At 38.7% G+C, this 17,796-nt stretch overlaps 2 protein-coding genes across 32 annotated transcripts in view; one reads left to right on the forward strand and one right to left on the reverse strand.

Annotated features, from left to right (window-relative positions):
* On the reverse strand, nucleotides 1–12,715 carry ZNF829 (zinc finger protein 829). Of its 10 annotated transcripts, none has more exons than XM_043437437.1 (6): nucleotides 12,406–12,658; nucleotides 11,692–11,819; nucleotides 11,526–11,599; nucleotides 8,681–8,807; nucleotides 8,284–8,379; nucleotides 1–1,987 (listed from the first exon to the last, which is right to left on the reverse strand). In XM_043437437.1, exons 3-6 carry the CDS (start codon nucleotides 11,556–11,558, stop codon nucleotides 1,008–1,010), a joined length of 1,236 nt encoding a protein of 411 aa, XP_043293372.1. In that variant the 5' UTR covers nucleotides 11,559–11,599; nucleotides 11,692–11,819; nucleotides 12,406–12,658; the 3' UTR covers nucleotides 1–1,007. The 10 variants fall into 10 exon arrangements, with proteins under 10 accessions (XP_043293372.1, XP_043293375.1, XP_043293373.1 ...); XM_043437440.1 differs by having other exon boundaries at nucleotides 11,678–11,819; XM_043437438.1 differs by lacking the exon at nucleotides 12,406–12,658 and adding an exon at nucleotides 11,929–11,981.
* The window catches only part of ZNF568 (zinc finger protein 568), a 25,004-nt gene continuing 19,766 nt past the window's right edge, over nucleotides 12,559–17,796 (forward strand). For 3 of the 22 annotated variants that reach the window (XM_043437330.1, XM_043437315.1, XM_043437331.1), the window contains exons 1-4: nucleotides 12,778–13,107; nucleotides 14,203–14,271; nucleotides 16,768–16,931; nucleotides 17,436–17,708. Coding sequence is in view for 10 of the 22 variants with exons in the window: in XM_043437315.1 (XP_043293250.1) it covers nucleotides 17,675–17,708 (34 nt within the window). In the remaining 12 variants the exon portion in view is untranslated. Of the gene's footprint in view, nucleotides 12,619–12,772; nucleotides 13,108–14,202; nucleotides 14,272–16,767; nucleotides 16,932–17,435; nucleotides 17,709–17,796 lie in introns of those variants that run through there. The other 19 variants (XM_043437332.1, XM_043437325.1, XM_043437334.1 and 16 more) reach the window with 15 other exon arrangements.

The following is a 17,796-nucleotide window of genomic DNA, read 5'->3' on the forward strand; positions in this document are numbered from 1 at the left end:
ATACATAAACACCTGTACTTAAACAGTAGCATAAAAGCAGGTTATGGTACAACAAGTAGGTCATGATTACATTAAATAAAGCCTGCAAGGATATACTATGATAATTTGAAAGAAGTCATTTCTGTTTCACAGGCTTATAAATCTTTTTTTCTTTGTGCCCTGTTTTTTTTAACAAGAAAATATTAACCTAACAAAAGAAGAAAAGAATAGAGCTGCCTTCAAATACAAATTTATAATTCCACCATGAATTCAAAGACAGCCTATGCAACACAATTTACAGTGTAGCATTATGTAGGCCACAGAAATAGAAAAGATGGTCCTAAAACATGGAATTTGGGGGATAGAATTTTTTGAGGGAAAAGGGGGTTTAATTTAGACCTTGAATTCACATTATTAAATACATTTAAAAATACATTTGATTAATGTTATGTATAAAATTACAAACACATTAGAAAAAATAGTGCTAACAGTGTAACTGGTTAAACTATGTTGGAAGTCCAAACCCCTGGTATGTTAATGTGATAGTACCTGGAAATAAGGTCTTTGCAGATAAAATCAAGTTAAGATGAGGTCCTTTAAGATTAGGTGAGCCCTAATCCAATATGACCTGTGTCTGTATAACAGAACAGATGCAGAGACACACAGAGAATGTAGTGTGAAGATGGAGGCAGAGATAGCAGCAATGCTTCTATAAGCCTAGGCATGTCAAAAATTGCTGCTATAAAAAGCTAGGAGAAGGGTGTGGAACAGATTCTTCCTGAGTCCCTGGAAGGAACCAAACTTGCCAACAACTTTGATTTTGGGTTTCAAGTCTCAAAAACTATGAGAGAATAAGTTCTGTTGTTTTAATCCACCTTGTTTTGTGGTACTTGGTACTTCATTACAGCAGCCCTAGGAAACTATTACATGGAAGAACCTTCAGTTTTTTTCCTTGGTTTTTTTTTTTTTTTTTTTGCATCATTTGTTTTAAAAATATTACTATCAAGTTTATCAAAAGGAACTATCACTTATCCATTATGAGTTCCTTCATGACGGATGAGGTCAGAGCGACTACCAAAGGACTTTCCACATTCTTTGCAGTTATAAGGTTTCTCACCAGTGTGAATTCTTTGATGACGAGTAAGGTTTGAGCCTTTATTAAAAGCCTTTCCACACTCATTACATTCATATGGTTTTTCATCTGTATTGATTCTCTGATGTTGAATAAGTTCAGAGCTCTGAATAAAGGCCTTTCCACATTCTTTACATTCATAGAGTTTCTTGCCAGTGTGAATTCTGTGATGGTTGGTAAGTGTTGAGGCACTACTAAAGGCCTTCCCACATTCCTTACACTCATAAGGTTTCTCACCAGTGTGCATTCTGTGATGTTGAATAAGCCTTGACTGTTGAGTAAAGGTTTTCCCACATTCCTTACATTCATAAGGTTTCTCACCGGTATGAATTCTCAGATGTGGAAAAAGTTGTGAACTCTTAGTAAAGGCTTTTCCACATACTTTACATTCATAGGGTTTTTCACCAGTGTGAATTCTCTGATGATCATTAAGGTTTGAGCAATAATTAAAGGCCTTTCCACATTCCTTACATTCATAGGGTTTCTCACCAGTGTGAATCCTCTGATGTTGAGAAAAATACGAACTACAACTAAAAGCCTTGCCACATTCTTTACATTCATAGGGTTTTTCACCAGTGTGAATCCTCTGATGTCGAGTAACAAGTGAGCCACGACTAAAGGATTTCCCACACTCCTTACATTCATAATTTTTTTCAGCAGAATGAATTCTTTGATGTTGAATAAACTGTGAGTTTTGATTAAAGCCCTTTCCACATATTTTACATTCACAGGATTTCTCTTCATTAATAGTTTCTTGATGTGGAATGAGAAATGTGGGCTGAAAAAAAGTGGGTAGGTCTTCATGGGTAAATATTACTTGACTAAAATGTCTCTTCTTTAGAGATAATAACTTGGTCTCACACATGGATTCCAGATCTGAAAGAAAACAGAAAGGCATATGTTTATTTTTCTTATTCTGGGAAAGGTTAAATGTCTGAAAAATGCAAAGATTAAACTGAAAATAATATATGGGAAAGTAAACAGATAGTTCTCAAACATGGCTAAGCAATTTGTAAAATTGATATGAAAAGCACAGACATTAAGGAGAGGCAATAGAGAAGCTGAAGAGAACCTGGTGGAGATCAGAATCACCTGCAACTTCAGTGAGTCTATACTATTCAGGGATATCCTCCACATTACACAGTGATTCTAAGCATACATACATTTATATAAGCACATACTCACAGAGCACCATACTATGTCTTGTAATTTGTGGATAACTGTCATGCTTTCAGGACTACTGAGGAATAAATGTGTTTAAATGTATAAATGGGGATAGTGGAGGGTTAGTGACTTTAAGCAAAGAGTATATTGTCAGCAAATTCACACTGCGGGACAGCCCACAGCAAGTCTAGGGTGTTGAATGAAACTGGTGAGAATGGTAGACAGGTAAATCACTTCTGTGAATAGAGCCTGGTACATGTTGGGGATGCAGTGAAAACAGTTTGCCTTCGAATTCTGTGATGCTGATGCTGGGAGAGAGAAATGGAATCTTCAAGTCATGGCAGTCACTAAGAAGGGAGACAGCTTGAGTGTGAGAAATAACAAAATAAGAATGAAACAGTCTCTGTGAGAAAAGAGGATTTTTCCCACTCTGCATTATATCTGCTAATGACCATGGAAATACTGTTAAGTACTGATTTGGGATTTACAAATAAATTTCAGCGAGTAAGTAAATTCATAAATATAGAATTTGTGACTTAATGAGGGACAACTGTTTCTTAAAAGGGGGGGCATAATTTCTGTTAAAAATGGCAGACTGTAGGTATAAGTTTACCAAAACTTTTCATGAATCCATAAGAAAATTACACTAAAAGCTTAACAAGGGGAATGGAAAACCCCATGAGGATAAAAGATACTGGAGAAGAAACAGAACTTGGAAACTGGAAAGTCAATGGATGAGTGATAAGTGACTGCAGACCAAAGAATACCAAACAAGCTCCAGTGGGTGAATTCCACAGTATTGATTCATGGTGCAAATCCCTTCAAATACATAAGAACTGGAGGCATCAGTCACTTCTAATAGCAGAGTGCAGAGCAGAGTAAAAGCTGAAGGATGAATTCAAAGAGTGTATCTCCTCCCCATCCCATCCATTCTCAAAGAAAACCAGAAATCTAGAGAAATGGAACCAGAGAAAATCTGGACTCAGGAACATCTAGCATAGGCAGGGACATTGGTACTGAACTGAGAAGAAAGAATTAACATAAAATACACATACTTGTGATATAAAAAAATGTATCTGGTCTTTGTTCCCAGTTCCTTGAAGAGCTTCAAAAACCACTGGATTATCTCTCATTATTCACAACAAGGGTCTTCTGATCATATCTGACTTTATGATAAGGTGGTGATTCACAGTGGATCCTTTGTTTCAAGGGATGGGGCTGGTCACACTTGCCTAAATAATGACACTCCAGTAAAATACTTGGCAAGGATTGAAGGAAGGTTCCTGGTTGGTGAACTAATCTATGTACCAGATGGGTACAAGGTCAATAGCACAAAGTGTGGATAATAAGAAGTAAAATTATTTTTGTATGTGACTGTTATCAGCATAAAACATACTGTTATATTTTTGAAAGCCCCATGATAATTACAAAGAAAACACCTTATAGAAGATTAGCAAAAGAAAAATAAAGGATTCAAAGCATATCAATACAAATAAAGAAAGAAAATGAAGGCAGCAAGGGAGGGAAAGAGAGACAAAAGAACTACAAGGACAGAAAATAATAAAATAGCAATAGTCAGTTGTTACTTATTAACAATAACTTTAAATGTAAATGGATTAAACTCTCAAATAAAAAGAGAATGGCTGAATGGAGAAAACAATAGAGTAAGCCCCTTACAGACGAACCTCCAAGTTGCAAACTTTCAAAAATGCAAAAGTACCTCTTCCACATGTCCAATCACATAAGCTAGCTCACGTGTCTGGTGTACACTCTCACGTGTGTGCGTCCCCTACAGGTGGCTGTGCTACTGTATACTTTACTGTACAGCGCTACAGAGAGCTGGAGAAGGAGACGGCAACCCACTCCAGCACTCTTGCCTGGAAATTTCCATGGATGGAGGAGCCTGCCAGGCTACAGTCCATGGGGTTGCAAAGAATTGGACGTGACTGAGCAACTTCACTGGTGACTATAGAGTGGAGTAGTACAATATCTTTATTTCAAGCCCAGGATGTCCAGAAGCAAGCATAAAAGCAGATGGTGATATCAGCCACATTAACAGAAAAAAAGATAAAAATCTTTAAGATAATAGGATAATCCTTTTGCATAAGAATAAGATAATAAGATACTATCCTATTCCTACCAGGCTACCTTTTCCACTAGACAAATCATTTGCAATTTACCAATCTTTTTAAATTTAACATCTAATTTTAAGAGAACTCGGTCCCTAATGAGTAGCAAATAATAAGTGAAACAAAGGTACATTTCCCCAGATAATTAAATAATCCTCAAATGGACCTGAAAAATACACTGGTATGGCACTGGAAAGACATGAAGTATTTATCCTTTTGTATGATTTTCAATTGTAGATATATACTCAAAAGTGGGGCATATGTAAACCAGTTTAAGTAGTAACAGATGACTACAGAGAAAGGCAAAACCATTTTATACTTTCACAAGAATGCATAAGAATTTCTACGTCCCCACTCACAGCTGTCATTATCCAGCTTTCTACTTTTCCATGTATAGTAAGTAAAAAGTGATATTTCATTATTGTCATCATTTGCACTTGTAATTATTAAGTGTCAACATCTGAAAGGCTTATTAATTAGCATTTTAACCTCTTTAGCCTTTATCAGTATTTTTATTGGGTCACTAACTTCTTCCTATTAATTAGCAACTATCTTCCAATCTACTCTGCATTAAACTTATCTTTTGTGTCCTTCATTTAACAGAAATTCTTAATTTTGATGTATTTTCAGTTCATGACTTTGCTTTATTAAAGGTTTGTACTTTTGGAGTTTTATTTATTTACTGACTTAAATGGCATTTAAAGGAAAAAGGGAAAAACAAAAGCCTCAAAACTAGAGTGTAATGCCCTGTTAAGTATGTCTAATAAACATTTTTTTTTCTAATATACATTAAAAGTACTGGAAAGCAGGCAGTTTTACCAAAGGGCAATGTCACTAGGACATGTGGACTACAGTTAAAAAGAAATTTTGAAAAATAAAGGTGCTCATGGAAAAGAATAGAGGAAACAATGTCAATAACACAGAACAGTGAGCAGGTTTTTGAAAATGCTATAGTACTATTCTAGTGTGGTATTCGGACAAAGGTAGACAAGCAAACAGAACATAATAAAGTCCAGAGACAGACTTATAGATATGGCAACACTTGATTTATGGCAAAGTAGCCTTTTATATAGAGAAAGTCTTTCCAGTAGACCTTGCTGGGTCAACTGCATATTCACCTGGGGGAAAAAAAAATGAAATTTGACTCCTACCTCATACTACATCAAATATCAGCTCCAAGGAACTGGAGATCTAAATGTAAAAGGTAAAGCAACAAAGCTACTAGAATATAACATAGGAAATATCTTCACGATTTTGGAGTAGGTAATGAATCCTACACAAAACACAAAAAGCAACAACTATAAAGGAAAAGATAGGTAAGCTTGTCTTCTTAAAATTAATAACATCGAAAGATAACACTAAGAGAATAAAAAAGTAAGCAATACAGGTAGATATTTACAAAGGCTCATATTCAGAATATACAAAGAGCTTCTTCAAATCACTAAGAGAAAGAAAGACAACCCAATGAACAGAACCAAGAAACTTGAATGGGCAAGTCACAGAACACACACACATGCACTCACACACACACGCACACAAACATACCACAGGATGGCTAACATTAAAAGGTCTAGCAATATCAAGAACTGGCAAGAATGCAGAGCAATAGCAACATTCATACTGCTACTGGAAATATAAATTGGCATAACCACTTTGGAAAAGCGGCATTATTAAAACTGAACCAACACATATCCTATTACCTAGTAACTCCATTCCTGTGTACACACCCAAAAGAAATGTGTATATATATATGCACCAAAATATATGTACACAGATGTTCACAGCAGCATTATGTAAAATAGCTAAAAACTGGAAAACCACTAAACAGTCAATAGTAGAAAGGATAATTTATAATAATTAGCAATACAGAATAAATAATATAAAATATTTCCATAGAATGGAATACCACATAGTACTGAGAATGAACCAACATTAGCTATACGCAATAAATGCGTGTATATTATCACCCTGCTTATTTAACTTACATGCAGAGTACATCATGTGAAGTTCCAGGCTGGATGAAGCACAAGCTAGAATCAAGATTGCTGGGAGAAATATCAATAACCTCAGATACATAAATGACACCACCCTTATGGCAGAAAGCGAAGAACTAAACAACCTCTTGATTAAAATCAAAGAGTGGGAGGCCCATTGCGGCGGCAGCGCGAGAAGCCTGGTTCATTTGAATCAGTTCTAATGAGATGGATGAAACTGGAGCCCATTATACAGAGTGAAGTAAGCCAGAAAGATAAAGACCAATACAGCATACTAACGCATATATATGGAATTTAGAAAGATGGTAATGATAACCCTATATGCAAAACAGAAAAAGAGACACAGAAATACAGAACACTTTTGAACTCTGTGGGAGAAGGCGAGGGTGGGATGTTTCGAGAGAACAGCATAGAAACATGTATATTATCTAGGGTGAAACAGATCACCAGCCCAGGCTGGATGCATGAGACAAGTGCTCGGGCCTGGTGCACTGGGAAGACCCAGAGGAATCGGGTGGAGAGGGAGGTGGGAGGGGGGATCGGGATGGGGAATACATGTAACTCCATGGCTGATTCATGTCAATGTATGACAAAACCCACTACAATATTGTAAAATAATTAGCCTCCAACTAATAAAAATAAATGAAAAAAAAAAAAAACAACTCAACATTCAGAAAACTAAGATCATGGCATCTGGTCCCATCACTTCATGGCAAATAGATGGGGAAACAATGGAAACAGTGACAGACTTTATTTTTGGGGGGCTGCAAAATCACTGCAGATGGTGACTGTAGCCATGAAATTAAAAGACACTTGCTCCTTGGAAGAAAAGTTATGACCAACCTAGACAGCATATTAAAAAGCAGACATTACTTTGCCAACAAAGGTCCGTCTAATCAAAGCTATGGTCTTTCCAGTGGTCATGTATGGATGTGAGAGTTGGACTATAAAGAAAGCTGAACACCAAAGAATTGATGCTTTTGAACTGTGGTGTTGGACAAGACTCCTGACAGTCCCTTGGACTGCAAGGAGATCCAACCAGTCCATCCGAAAGGAAATCAGTCCTGAATATTCATTGGAAGGACAGATGCTGAAGCTGAAACTCCAATACTTTGGCCACCTGATGCAAAGAACTGGCTCATCTGAAAACATCCTGATGAAAGATTGAAGGCAGGAGGAGAAGGGGACAACAGAGGATGAGATGGTTGGATGGCATCACTGACTTGATGGACAGGCGTGAGCAAGCTCCAGGAGTTGGTGATGGACAGAGAAGACTGGTGTGCTGCAGTCCATGGGATCGCAAAGAGTCAGACACGACTGAGCAACTGAACTGAACTGATACGCAATAACATGGGTGATGTATCCCATAAATATAAAGTTGAGAAAAAAAAAAAAAGCATTAAGTACTGTATGATTCCACTTACATGCAGCTCAGAAACAGGCAAAAATTACTTCATAGAGTTAGAAGTCAAGATAGTATGTATTTTTGGGGAGGATAAAGAAGGGAGTGATTGGGAAAGGGTTCTGAAAATTACAGCTAGTAATTTTTTGGGAAGTAGATAATGAAAACCAGTATTGGAAGAGAAAACACAAATACACACACACACACTTCTTAGGGTGGGAATATCTACTGTCACATAAGTCTAAATGCAGCATATCCTATGAAGGAATGAAATCTAAAAAGTGGATAGAATAACTGCCTTGGAAATGAAGAAGGAAGGCATTAATACTTGCTACATTGGACAGAGAAAAAAGTATAAGAGGAAAAAAAACAAGATATATGTTTTATGGATGAGGCCTTGGGTTTTTGAAGGGAGTTTCCTGATAACATCTTATAGGTAATATCTCCTCAGGCTCTATTCCTGCACTGTCATCTCTCGCTTACCTGAACAAAGGCCTCTGGTCAGTTCTCTGTCAATCATCCAGGGCTCTTTTCCTTGTTCCAATAAGGAGATCACAGCCGGTTTAGAACTGGAAAGTCCTGATCACAAGAAAAGACATGGGACATGGTTATGCTGTTGGTGTCCCAGAAATCAGATCCAGTCCTTTGGTGATCAAGAGAGATGTCACTACAGGACGGATCAGAGAAAAGATGAAGGTGAAGCTTAAGCCATATCCCAACAGAGCTGCCCATTTCCAGCTCTTCCATTCCATTCCAACTCAACCATTCCTTGGGGGACAGAGAGCAGGAATTTAGCTAGTTACCTGGAATGAGTAATTCACAGTGGAGAAAGGAGACATTCCAAGAGTTGACTCTGAATTGGGGAGACAGTCATCCTTACCCACTGAAACCAGGTTGCTGAAATTCTCCAACATCACTTCTTTGTATAAATTCATCTGACCAGAGTCCAGGCATTCCCATTCCTCCTGAGAGAAGTTTACAGACACGTCCCTGAACATCATTGACCCCTGAAAATAACACACATGCTTTCACAATGGAAGGAGAGAAGAAAATGATGGTAGTAGATGAGATGGTAGAGAGCTCTACAGAAAAGGACAGATTATTAAGCAAACTGAAGGAGCTGGACCCTATTACATTAGTCAAGACATATCTGCTATGTACAGAGGGATCTGTCTAGGAGTGTGCAAATAGAGTGAACTTTTCCAATGAGATGAAATAGCAAGCCTGCAGCTCAGTGCCTGACCACAGTTAAATCTGCATAAATGAGAGTCCCTTCCCATGTTCCCTTTAAGCCCTAAAAGAGGGGGAAATGTGATACACTTTAAAAAATAAACTTTATGTTATATTTTGGAGTAAAATTTCAGAATATCAGGGAAAAACAGAACTTTTTAAAAGCTTCTGTGGATCACATTAAAAATTTTCAGAAATTGGAATGGCAATGGATGTCTCAACAGCACTATTTAAAATAAGAAAATGAAATGATCCCTTTATTTTTTAATTAATTAATTAAAATGTGGGGTCTAGTTCCCTGACCAGGGATCGAACCTGGGCCCCCTGTTTTGGAAGTGCAGAGTCTTAGCCACTAGAACACTAGGGAAGTCTCTAATTCCTTTAATATTACAAAGGACAACGAATTTTGACAGAGAATTCAATACTCAGTCAAAGTTAATATGAAGATTATATACCAAGCAAGATTAAATACCAAGCTAGTATGAAAATTAGCTCAAGACAATTCTAGATTCATAGAGAATGAACGTTAAATTTTCTTCTGTCCAGCTTTTCTTGGGAAGGTACTGGCTTATGTGTTCCATCAAAACTAGAGAATAAGCAAATGAAAGGTATTATATTCAGAAGCTAGGAAACTAACATGAGAATGGTGAATGAAGTCCAGCATAATTGTAAAAGGCAAGGCCCAGAATAATATCTGGGAGCAGATCCAGAGAGTAATACCTAGGAATAGGAGGATAAAGGACTGTGTGAAATTGACTATGGAGCAAAGAAAGGAGTTCAGGTTAAGGAAACAAAGCAGCTTAGGACCATATGTCCTCCTTTTCACAATGCAAGCTTGCATTGTGCAGGCCTGAAGTAAGCCCGAGATAGAGAACAGGCTTTAAATAAAATTTTCACATTATTACACTCAACCAGAGAGTGTAATTACTAAATAAGACTGATCTTATGACTGAAAATAACCAAAAACTACCGAACAGTGATCAAAACAATTTTAGGGACTGCACAAGCTTTTATCCAGGGCAACAAAAAAAATTAGCCATAGAGTTGAGAGTGGAAATTTAGGGGGAAAAAAATATTCTTTTCCTTGCTTCCTATGAAGTCCTGCTTATTTCAGAGTGTTGGTTATAAGTTGATTTGGCTTTCCAGGTACACAGTCACATCATCTGCAAAAAGTAATAATCTTACACCCTCTTTTCTAATTTATAACCTAATTTTTCCTTTTGTTTAAGTGCTTTGGTTAATGCCTACAGAACAATGTTAAATAACATTGGTAATGATGTGTATCCTTGTCTTTCTCTGATTTTACTGGGAATGTTTCAGATATTTCCAGATTAAACATTGGATTAGCTTCTGAAAACAAATTTCATTTCATTCCCTTTAAAATTTATTTTCCACTGCAGTATACTACCTCCCAAGAGTATTAATATTGGGCAATATCTTCAATATAGAGCTGGTGAGTGTAATTAGAGGTTGATGGGAGAGGGGAACCAGATGCTCTGTTTGGGCTTTGGCACAGGAGAATGGATTGGAAGGACTCAACTGTTTCTGAAGAAATTCAGATAGAAAGGTCTTAAGCTTATTTGAGAAGACTAATTCTCATCCTGATTTTCTTTGCCTCTGTACCAAACACACATTCTTAAAATTGAGAGTTCCAAATTTAGTTCCATGAGAACTGAATTTCAGCTCCAAATTTATACCTTGAGAAAACAGTATCCCTATTCTGACTCTTCTACCTGGGTACACTCTAATACTCAAAAAAAAAACCAAAACATGATTGATACCCTTGTGATTTGGTGAGTTCCCCAAGATGAGACACGTTGAAACATAAGTGAATAAAGATATTTTTGTTCTAGTTAGAAGGAGACTCCAAAATTCTAGCTGCCTGCCAGCCCTCCACACCCTTCCTGAGATAAAGCAAAGACTTCATGTCTCATACAACTGATTTGAAGAATAAACTATAACTCATTCATGAAAAAAATATGTACCTTTGAAAAATTGTATTTACAAAGATCATTTGATGACAGAGAATACTTTTTTGGCCTGGAGAATTCCACAGACAGAGGAGCCTGGCAGGCTACAGTCCATGAGGTCGCAAAGAGTCACACATGACTGAGTGACTATCACTCAAAATGGTAAATGAAGTGTAATTTGATTTTGGAAAAACAATGAAAATACACGAAAATATTAACACCAGTTATTTGAGCGGTCCTATTTTATTTTTTTCTTGGTAATTCTGTTTTTAAACTCTCTAAAATAGACATGCTTTTAAAGTCATAATAAATATTGCATTTAAAAAGAAAAAAATTTGACAACAGAAGTGGAGCCGTTTTCCAAATAAGTAAACATTAGGTATATGGGAGTTACTATGCTTCAGTAGCAGGCTCAACTATCCTTTTTTCCATAGGAAAATCATAGGAACTTAATCATCAAATGATATACCTATATCAAGCATTAGCTTTCAGAAGACAGAAAACAATGAGTAAATCCCAACATACCTTGGACACTGCTTGCAGAAGTTCATCATGCATTCTTTCCTTCTCTTTTGAGCCTCACCTGGAGAAGCGTATAACTGGGAGAGTAGAAAGTAATGGTAAGACACTGGTCAGGTCACAGGTCAGCCGCAGCCCAGCCCCATCCTCATCCTCACCCCTCAGTACACACAGGTAAAGGAGATCAGAGGAAAATGGGGTGTCCCGTCCAATCTCAGTGTCTCAGGAGAAAGCTGAGGTGACTGCTGTTGAGGACTCCAATCAAACCAAACTTCACAGAGGTTTCCTAAGAACCGAGCTCTGGAGTAACAACCGCACAGATGATCAGACTCGTACATTCCGCACGTGCGTGCATGCTAAGACGCTTCAATAGGTCCAACTCTGTGCAATCCTATAGCCTGTAACCTACCATGCTCCTCTGTCCATGGGATTCTCCAGGCAAGAATACTGGAGTGGGTTGCCACGCCCTCTAATGATCTTCTTAACCCAGGGATCGAACCCTCATCTCTTAAAGTCTCCTGCATAGGCAGGCAGGTTCTTTACCACTAGCGCCACCTGGGAAGCCCATGCATTCTGCACAGTCATACTTAAGAGAACACCACTGCACATCCGCACACAGAGTCAAACGTGGTAACACAGACCCAATCGCTAACTCACCACAGGACGCATAATTACACTCGCACAGTTGCAGGCACCCCACTGTCTTGGTGTTACGAGCACGTACCACCATAGGGACACACAGTCACAACGCCACAATGATAGGCATCCTATATCTGCACACGGGTCGCATAACCCCCGCTTCTCACTCCATTCCGCCAGCACAGAAGCTCCGTATCGGTCTCCTGTCTCTTCAGTTTAGACCTTTCGGGTCCCCCGGGGTCCGAACCTGCAGAGTTGAACTAGGTCCCCAGGGGCCCACGATCTCTGGCCTCACGGATCTAACGGTCCCGCCAGTCGTGATGAAAATTTCGAGCTCCCGCGAGAAGAGTGACAGGCCGCTAGGCCCTCTGGGAAATGTGGTCCAGAGTTGTCCCCACGGCCGATTCCTCTCAGCGCCCTGCCTGCACCCACCCGAAACGACTGCTCCTTCAATTCAGAGGTTAGCCAGGTCTCGGAGTTGCAATTCGCGGTATCTCAGCACGCTGGGGCTCAGCCACCCGATAGGACCTGGTTCACCCCCTTCCTCACACAGGAAGCGCCTGCTCCTTTCTGGCCGGAAGTTGACTCCGGCCGCGGGACCTTCTGGGAGGTGTTGTGTTGTGGAACGTCCGTTGGGAGGCGGGAGCAGAGGGATGGTTCGGAGTTATCCGCACCTGGCTTCCCGAGTGTCGCCTTCACCCGGCCTCCCAGACACTGCGCGCTAGATGCGCATTCGGGTGTTTCCGGCAGGTGACGCTACCGCGTCCTCGGAGCGGGACTTTAAGGAGGGCCTGAAACATTCTTGGCTGAAGCAACGCGCGAGGCTGGCGGGGCGGAGCCTTTAAGGAGGCCCAGAGTGGAATAGTGGCAGTGCGGACTGCTCCGGGTGGGAGTACGCCCCTGGAGAGTGGTTGGAGTTCTAAGAACAAGAAACTGGTGGAGAGTTAGAGTATGTGTGTGATTATGATGGTCTGTGGAGTTGCGATGCTGTGTGTGTGTGTGTGTGTGTGTGTGTGTGTATGAGAGAGAGAGAGATTGTGATGGTATGAGAATGATGAGGGGTGTGATTATGTGGGTGTGATGGAGTAATTGTGATGGGATGTTTGTGTCATGTGATGTTTGTGATTGTGATTTATGATAACGTGCGGTGTTGTCCGTGTGATTATCAGATAGATCTACAGTGTATGTGAATGGGATGAAGTGTTTGTGATTGTGATGTGTGGTGCTTCTTGTCTTACCTCAGTTGACTTCTGTGTCGCCTTTTGGCATAATTGGCAACCGCTTGAAAGAAATTTCTGTACCTGGTTTCACGTGGTCTTTCCTCCCCATTGGTCACTGTTTCTTAGTCTGCTTCCTAGCCCTCTTTGCACCCCGCCCCTAGCCATACTTAGCCCTGTTCTGTTACTTTCCAGTTTCCCTTGGTGATCTTTTTCAGATTTATTATTTCACCTTCCTGTGGCTTCTTTTATTATTTGTATTAGTTATTGTGATCATAGTAATGCTGCCTAACAAACCACTTTTAAACTCAGTGGCATGCAACAGCAAGCATTTATTCTCTTATAAACAGGTTTGCAGAATCTCTGTTCAGGTTATGTAGGCTGGGCTTGCCTGGAGGGCTGGGCTGCAGAATCCATTCAGACCTGCTCCACATGTGTTCTTTATGCAACTCAGGAAAAAAGGACAATGGTTACCAGGACCTGTTCTTCTCTTGGTGGATCACCAGAGTACAAGAAATCATAAAAACCTCTGCTCCCAAGTATACTAATATTACAGATGCCTAAACTTAACATTAATTACACCCACAGCCAGAGGGCAAGGCAAAATTAAATGGCAAAAAGTGTGAATGTCTAATCCTGTTAGAGGGGAGTGAAGAATTGGGACTAAGATTTCAATCTGCATCATTAGGAAACATGTCCCTTTATCCTGGTGAATGTCTTAGTCCACTGTTCTCTTTTGTCTGTTAATATTGTTTTTTGGGTTTTGTTACTGTATTTTCCAGGAATTTCATTTTACAACCCCTTCCCTTTATGTCTTTATACTTCAGGTCTGTCTCTTATAAAGAGCATATTGCTGGGCTTTCCCCCCTTTTATCCTGTTTGACTTATTTTAATAGGTGAGTTTAATTCATTTACATTTATTGTGGTTGCTGATAAAAATTTGCTTTATTTTCTATTATGCCTTCTTTTTTATTGTGCAGGTTTACCTTATCCCCTTTTCTCTCTCCACTGCTTTGGTTTCCTATCCTTGAATTTTTAACATGCGTGTTTATCAAAACCCAAACTAAATAAGATTTTAGAACACTTGAACTCCAAACTATCCACCCATTTTATGTTTTTCTTATCTGATATATTGCTTTCCTCTAATTTTAATTACCTGAAATTAGTAGTAATTCATTTGCCCATGATATACAGTTGACCTTTGAATCCCCTCCCCTTCTTTTGCAGTCAGAAATCCAAGTAGAACTTTACACTTGGCTCTGTGTATCCTAGATTTTGCAACTGCAGATTCAACGAACCTCAGATTGTGTAGTAGTACTGTAATATGTATTGATTGAGAGCAAATCTGTGTATCAGTGGACTCATGCAGTTCAAACCCATGTTGTTCAAGGGTCCACTCTGTGTGTATGTGTGTGTATTTAAAATTATGGGAAAGTAGAGAGAACATAACAAATGACATAAATTTTGCTGTCATGATATCGTTACTCCCATGTTCATTGCAGCATTATTGAAATAGCCAAGATATGGAAACATCTTTCTATTAACAGATGAATGGATAAAGAAAATGTGGCAAAAACATGCATTGGAATGTTACTCAGCCTTAAGAAAGAAGTAAATCCTGCCATTTGTGACAACATGGATGAATCTTTAGGACATTATGAAATAAGTAAAGAAGCCAGTTGCAGGACAAATACTACACAGTTCTTTTTTTTTTCTTTACACAGTTCTTTTATATGAGCTATCAAAAATAAAATTCTTTCATATGAGCTATCAAAAATAATCAGATTCAAAGAAACAGAGTAGAATGGTTGTTGTGAGGGGCTGGGAGAGAGGGAAATGGCGAATTGTTTTCCAGTGAGTACAAAGTTTCTGTTATGTAAGATGAATAAATTTTGGAGACCTGTACAATATAGTACCTATATTTAAGAAATGGTATTATGCACTTTAAAATATGTTGAGAGTAGATCTCATGTTCAGTGTTCTTATTTAAAAAACTAAACAACACAAGGAAATTTTTGGAGGTGATGGATCTGTTTAGTACCTTGGTCATGGTATTGGTATCACAGATACATATGTCCAGACTCATCAGGATATATACATTAAACTTGTGCAGTTTTTTGTGAATCAGTTATATCTCAGTAAAGGCAAAAAAAAAACCTACAAAAATTTACTGTCTTAACCAGTTTCAAGTCTTCTTGAAACCACTTTCAAGTTCAGTAGCATTATATCCACTTTCAAGTTCAGTGGCATTATATCCACATTGCTATGCCACCATCACTACTGTCCATCCATAGAACTCTTTTTATCTTGTGAAACAGAAACTCTGTACCTGTTAAATAATAAGTCCCTGTTCTTAACAATCCCCCAGTTGCAGGCAACCACGATTCTATTTTCTGTCTCTGTGAATTTGATGTTACCTCATTATGTACTCTGTATACAAGATCATACAGTATTTGTCCATTTGTGACTATTTTAACTTAGCATCTCCTTAAGGTTCATCCATGTTAAAGCATGTGTCAGAATTTCCATCCTTTTTAAGGCTGGATAATATTTCATTGACTGTACATACCACGTTTTGTTTATCCATTCATCTGTTAATGAACAGTTGGATTGTTTCTATCTTTTGACTTTTGCAAATAATGCTGCTACAAACATGAGTATACAAATACTGTTCAAGTGCCTGCTTTCAGTTCTTTTGGATATATATCCACAAGTGGAATTTATGGATTGTATATTAATTCTGGTCTTAATTTTGTGACTGCCATACTGTTTTCCCTAGTGGCTATACCAGTTTATCAACATATTTTCTGAGCACCTACTAACAGGAGCAAAACAGACAAAAATAAATCCCTGTTTTCATGTATTTTATATGAGGGGATGGACAACATGCATGATAAATTATATAATTTGTTAGTGATAATGGACTTCGGAAAAACATAGAAATGGTGTGAGGGATATTAGGAGTATATGCCAGGCATAATGCCTCTCAAAATTTATTATAATTGAATGTTTTCTGTTTTTATTTCTTTTCTGTCATACATAACAAGGATTAGTTTCCTCTCTTGTGTATGGTTTTTTTAACCATAGATGATAAATTAATGTCATGTGACAGTGTCACTATGACATGAATATAGTTCTCATTTCAAATGAGTATAGGAATTCTAAATTGCAACTCTTATTTACCCCAGTTGTCAAGATAGATGAGAAATGGAATAGCTGGACTTAAATGCAGCTCTCTTTCACTCCAAGTTTGGGGTTGCTAAAAATCTGAATGTTTTTTGATTCAGCTTTATATCTGTCACTGCATTAGGCCTATACCCTTATGCTCACAAAAGATATTTGAGAAGGAGATATTATGTGAACATGACTATTTTTATTCCCTTTGTTTCTAGACTCTTTGTGTTTCTATTGGTTCAACCTGAGTTGCTGAGTCTGAGTTGTCTTCCAAACTCCTGCTATCTCAGTATCTCTGGTCAGTGACTCCAGGGACTGTGAATTAGAAGCAAGGAAGTCAGTTGTTTGGGACTATATTAATTATCTATTACTGTGTAATAAGGTAACTCAAAATTTAGTGGCTTAAACAACAATAAACACATTATCTCAGCTTTTGTGGGAAGTGGGGAGGGTATTCAGACTCAGATATCTCATGAAGTTGCAGTCAGTTGTTGGCAGAGCTGCAGTCATCAGAAGGCTAATGGGGATTGGAGGATTTGCTTCCAAGATGGCTGGCAAATTGGTGTTGGTTCCTGGCACAAGCCTCTCCCTAGGGTTGGTTGAATATCTTCCTATTATGGTAGCTGGCTTCTTTCAAAGTACAAGACCCGAAAATGTGCAAGACAGAAACAACAATGTCTTTTATGACCTAACCTTGGAAGTCACACATTGTCATTCTGCAATATCCTATTGGTTAGACAGGTCAACTCTATTCAGTATGGCAGGGGTGTATGAGAAACATGAATACCAGAAGATAGTGATCCCTGGGGGCACCTCGAAGGCTGGTTCCCATAGGGATGCAGTGAGAAGACATCAGGTAAATTGGATTTATATCATAAACCCACAGGTCCTGGCTCCACAAAGATAAGACAGATCTGTGATGTAAGGAGAAAGAAGCATGAAGAGCAGGTATCTGTTATGGAAGGAGACCTCCTGATCTGGGACCTTCCCCACCAGCTGGGGAGTCCTGAGATAGAGTGGACCCTGAAATTGCTAGATCTACACCCTATCTTAACCCCTCTGTATGGATTGTGGAAGGACTGAAGGACATCTTAACCTTCAGAGATCAACAGTAGCAGTGTGACAATGAAGCGTTTGACTCGGATGATGGAAAGGACAGGTGAGGCGGCTCAGAGGTGGGCAGAGTTTAGGAGAGGGCATGTAAAAAGAGAAGTTCAGTACTCCTACCAAGAAATTACACAAGTTAC

Source organism: Cervus canadensis, chromosome 18, assembly GCF_019320065.1.
Source record: "Cervus canadensis isolate Bull #8, Minnesota chromosome 18, ASM1932006v1, whole genome shotgun sequence".
Classification (NCBI taxonomy): Eukaryota; Metazoa; Chordata; class Mammalia; order Artiodactyla; family Cervidae; genus Cervus; species Cervus canadensis.

Bases quoted from the DNA above. Each gene is read 5' to 3' on its own strand.
- ZNF829 (XM_043437439.1), bottom strand. From the start codon at position 11,558: ATGCATGATGAACTTCTGCAAGCAGTGTCCAAG. The intron at 8,808-11,525 runs GTATGTTGGGAT...TGTTATTTTCAG, and splicing joins TTCTGCAAGCAGTGTCCAAG to GGGTCAATGATGTTCAGGGA. The intron at 1,988-8,283 runs GTAAGCGAGAGA...GTTTTCTTTCAG, and splicing joins GACCAGAGGCCTTTGTTCAG to ATCTGGAATCCATGTGTGAG.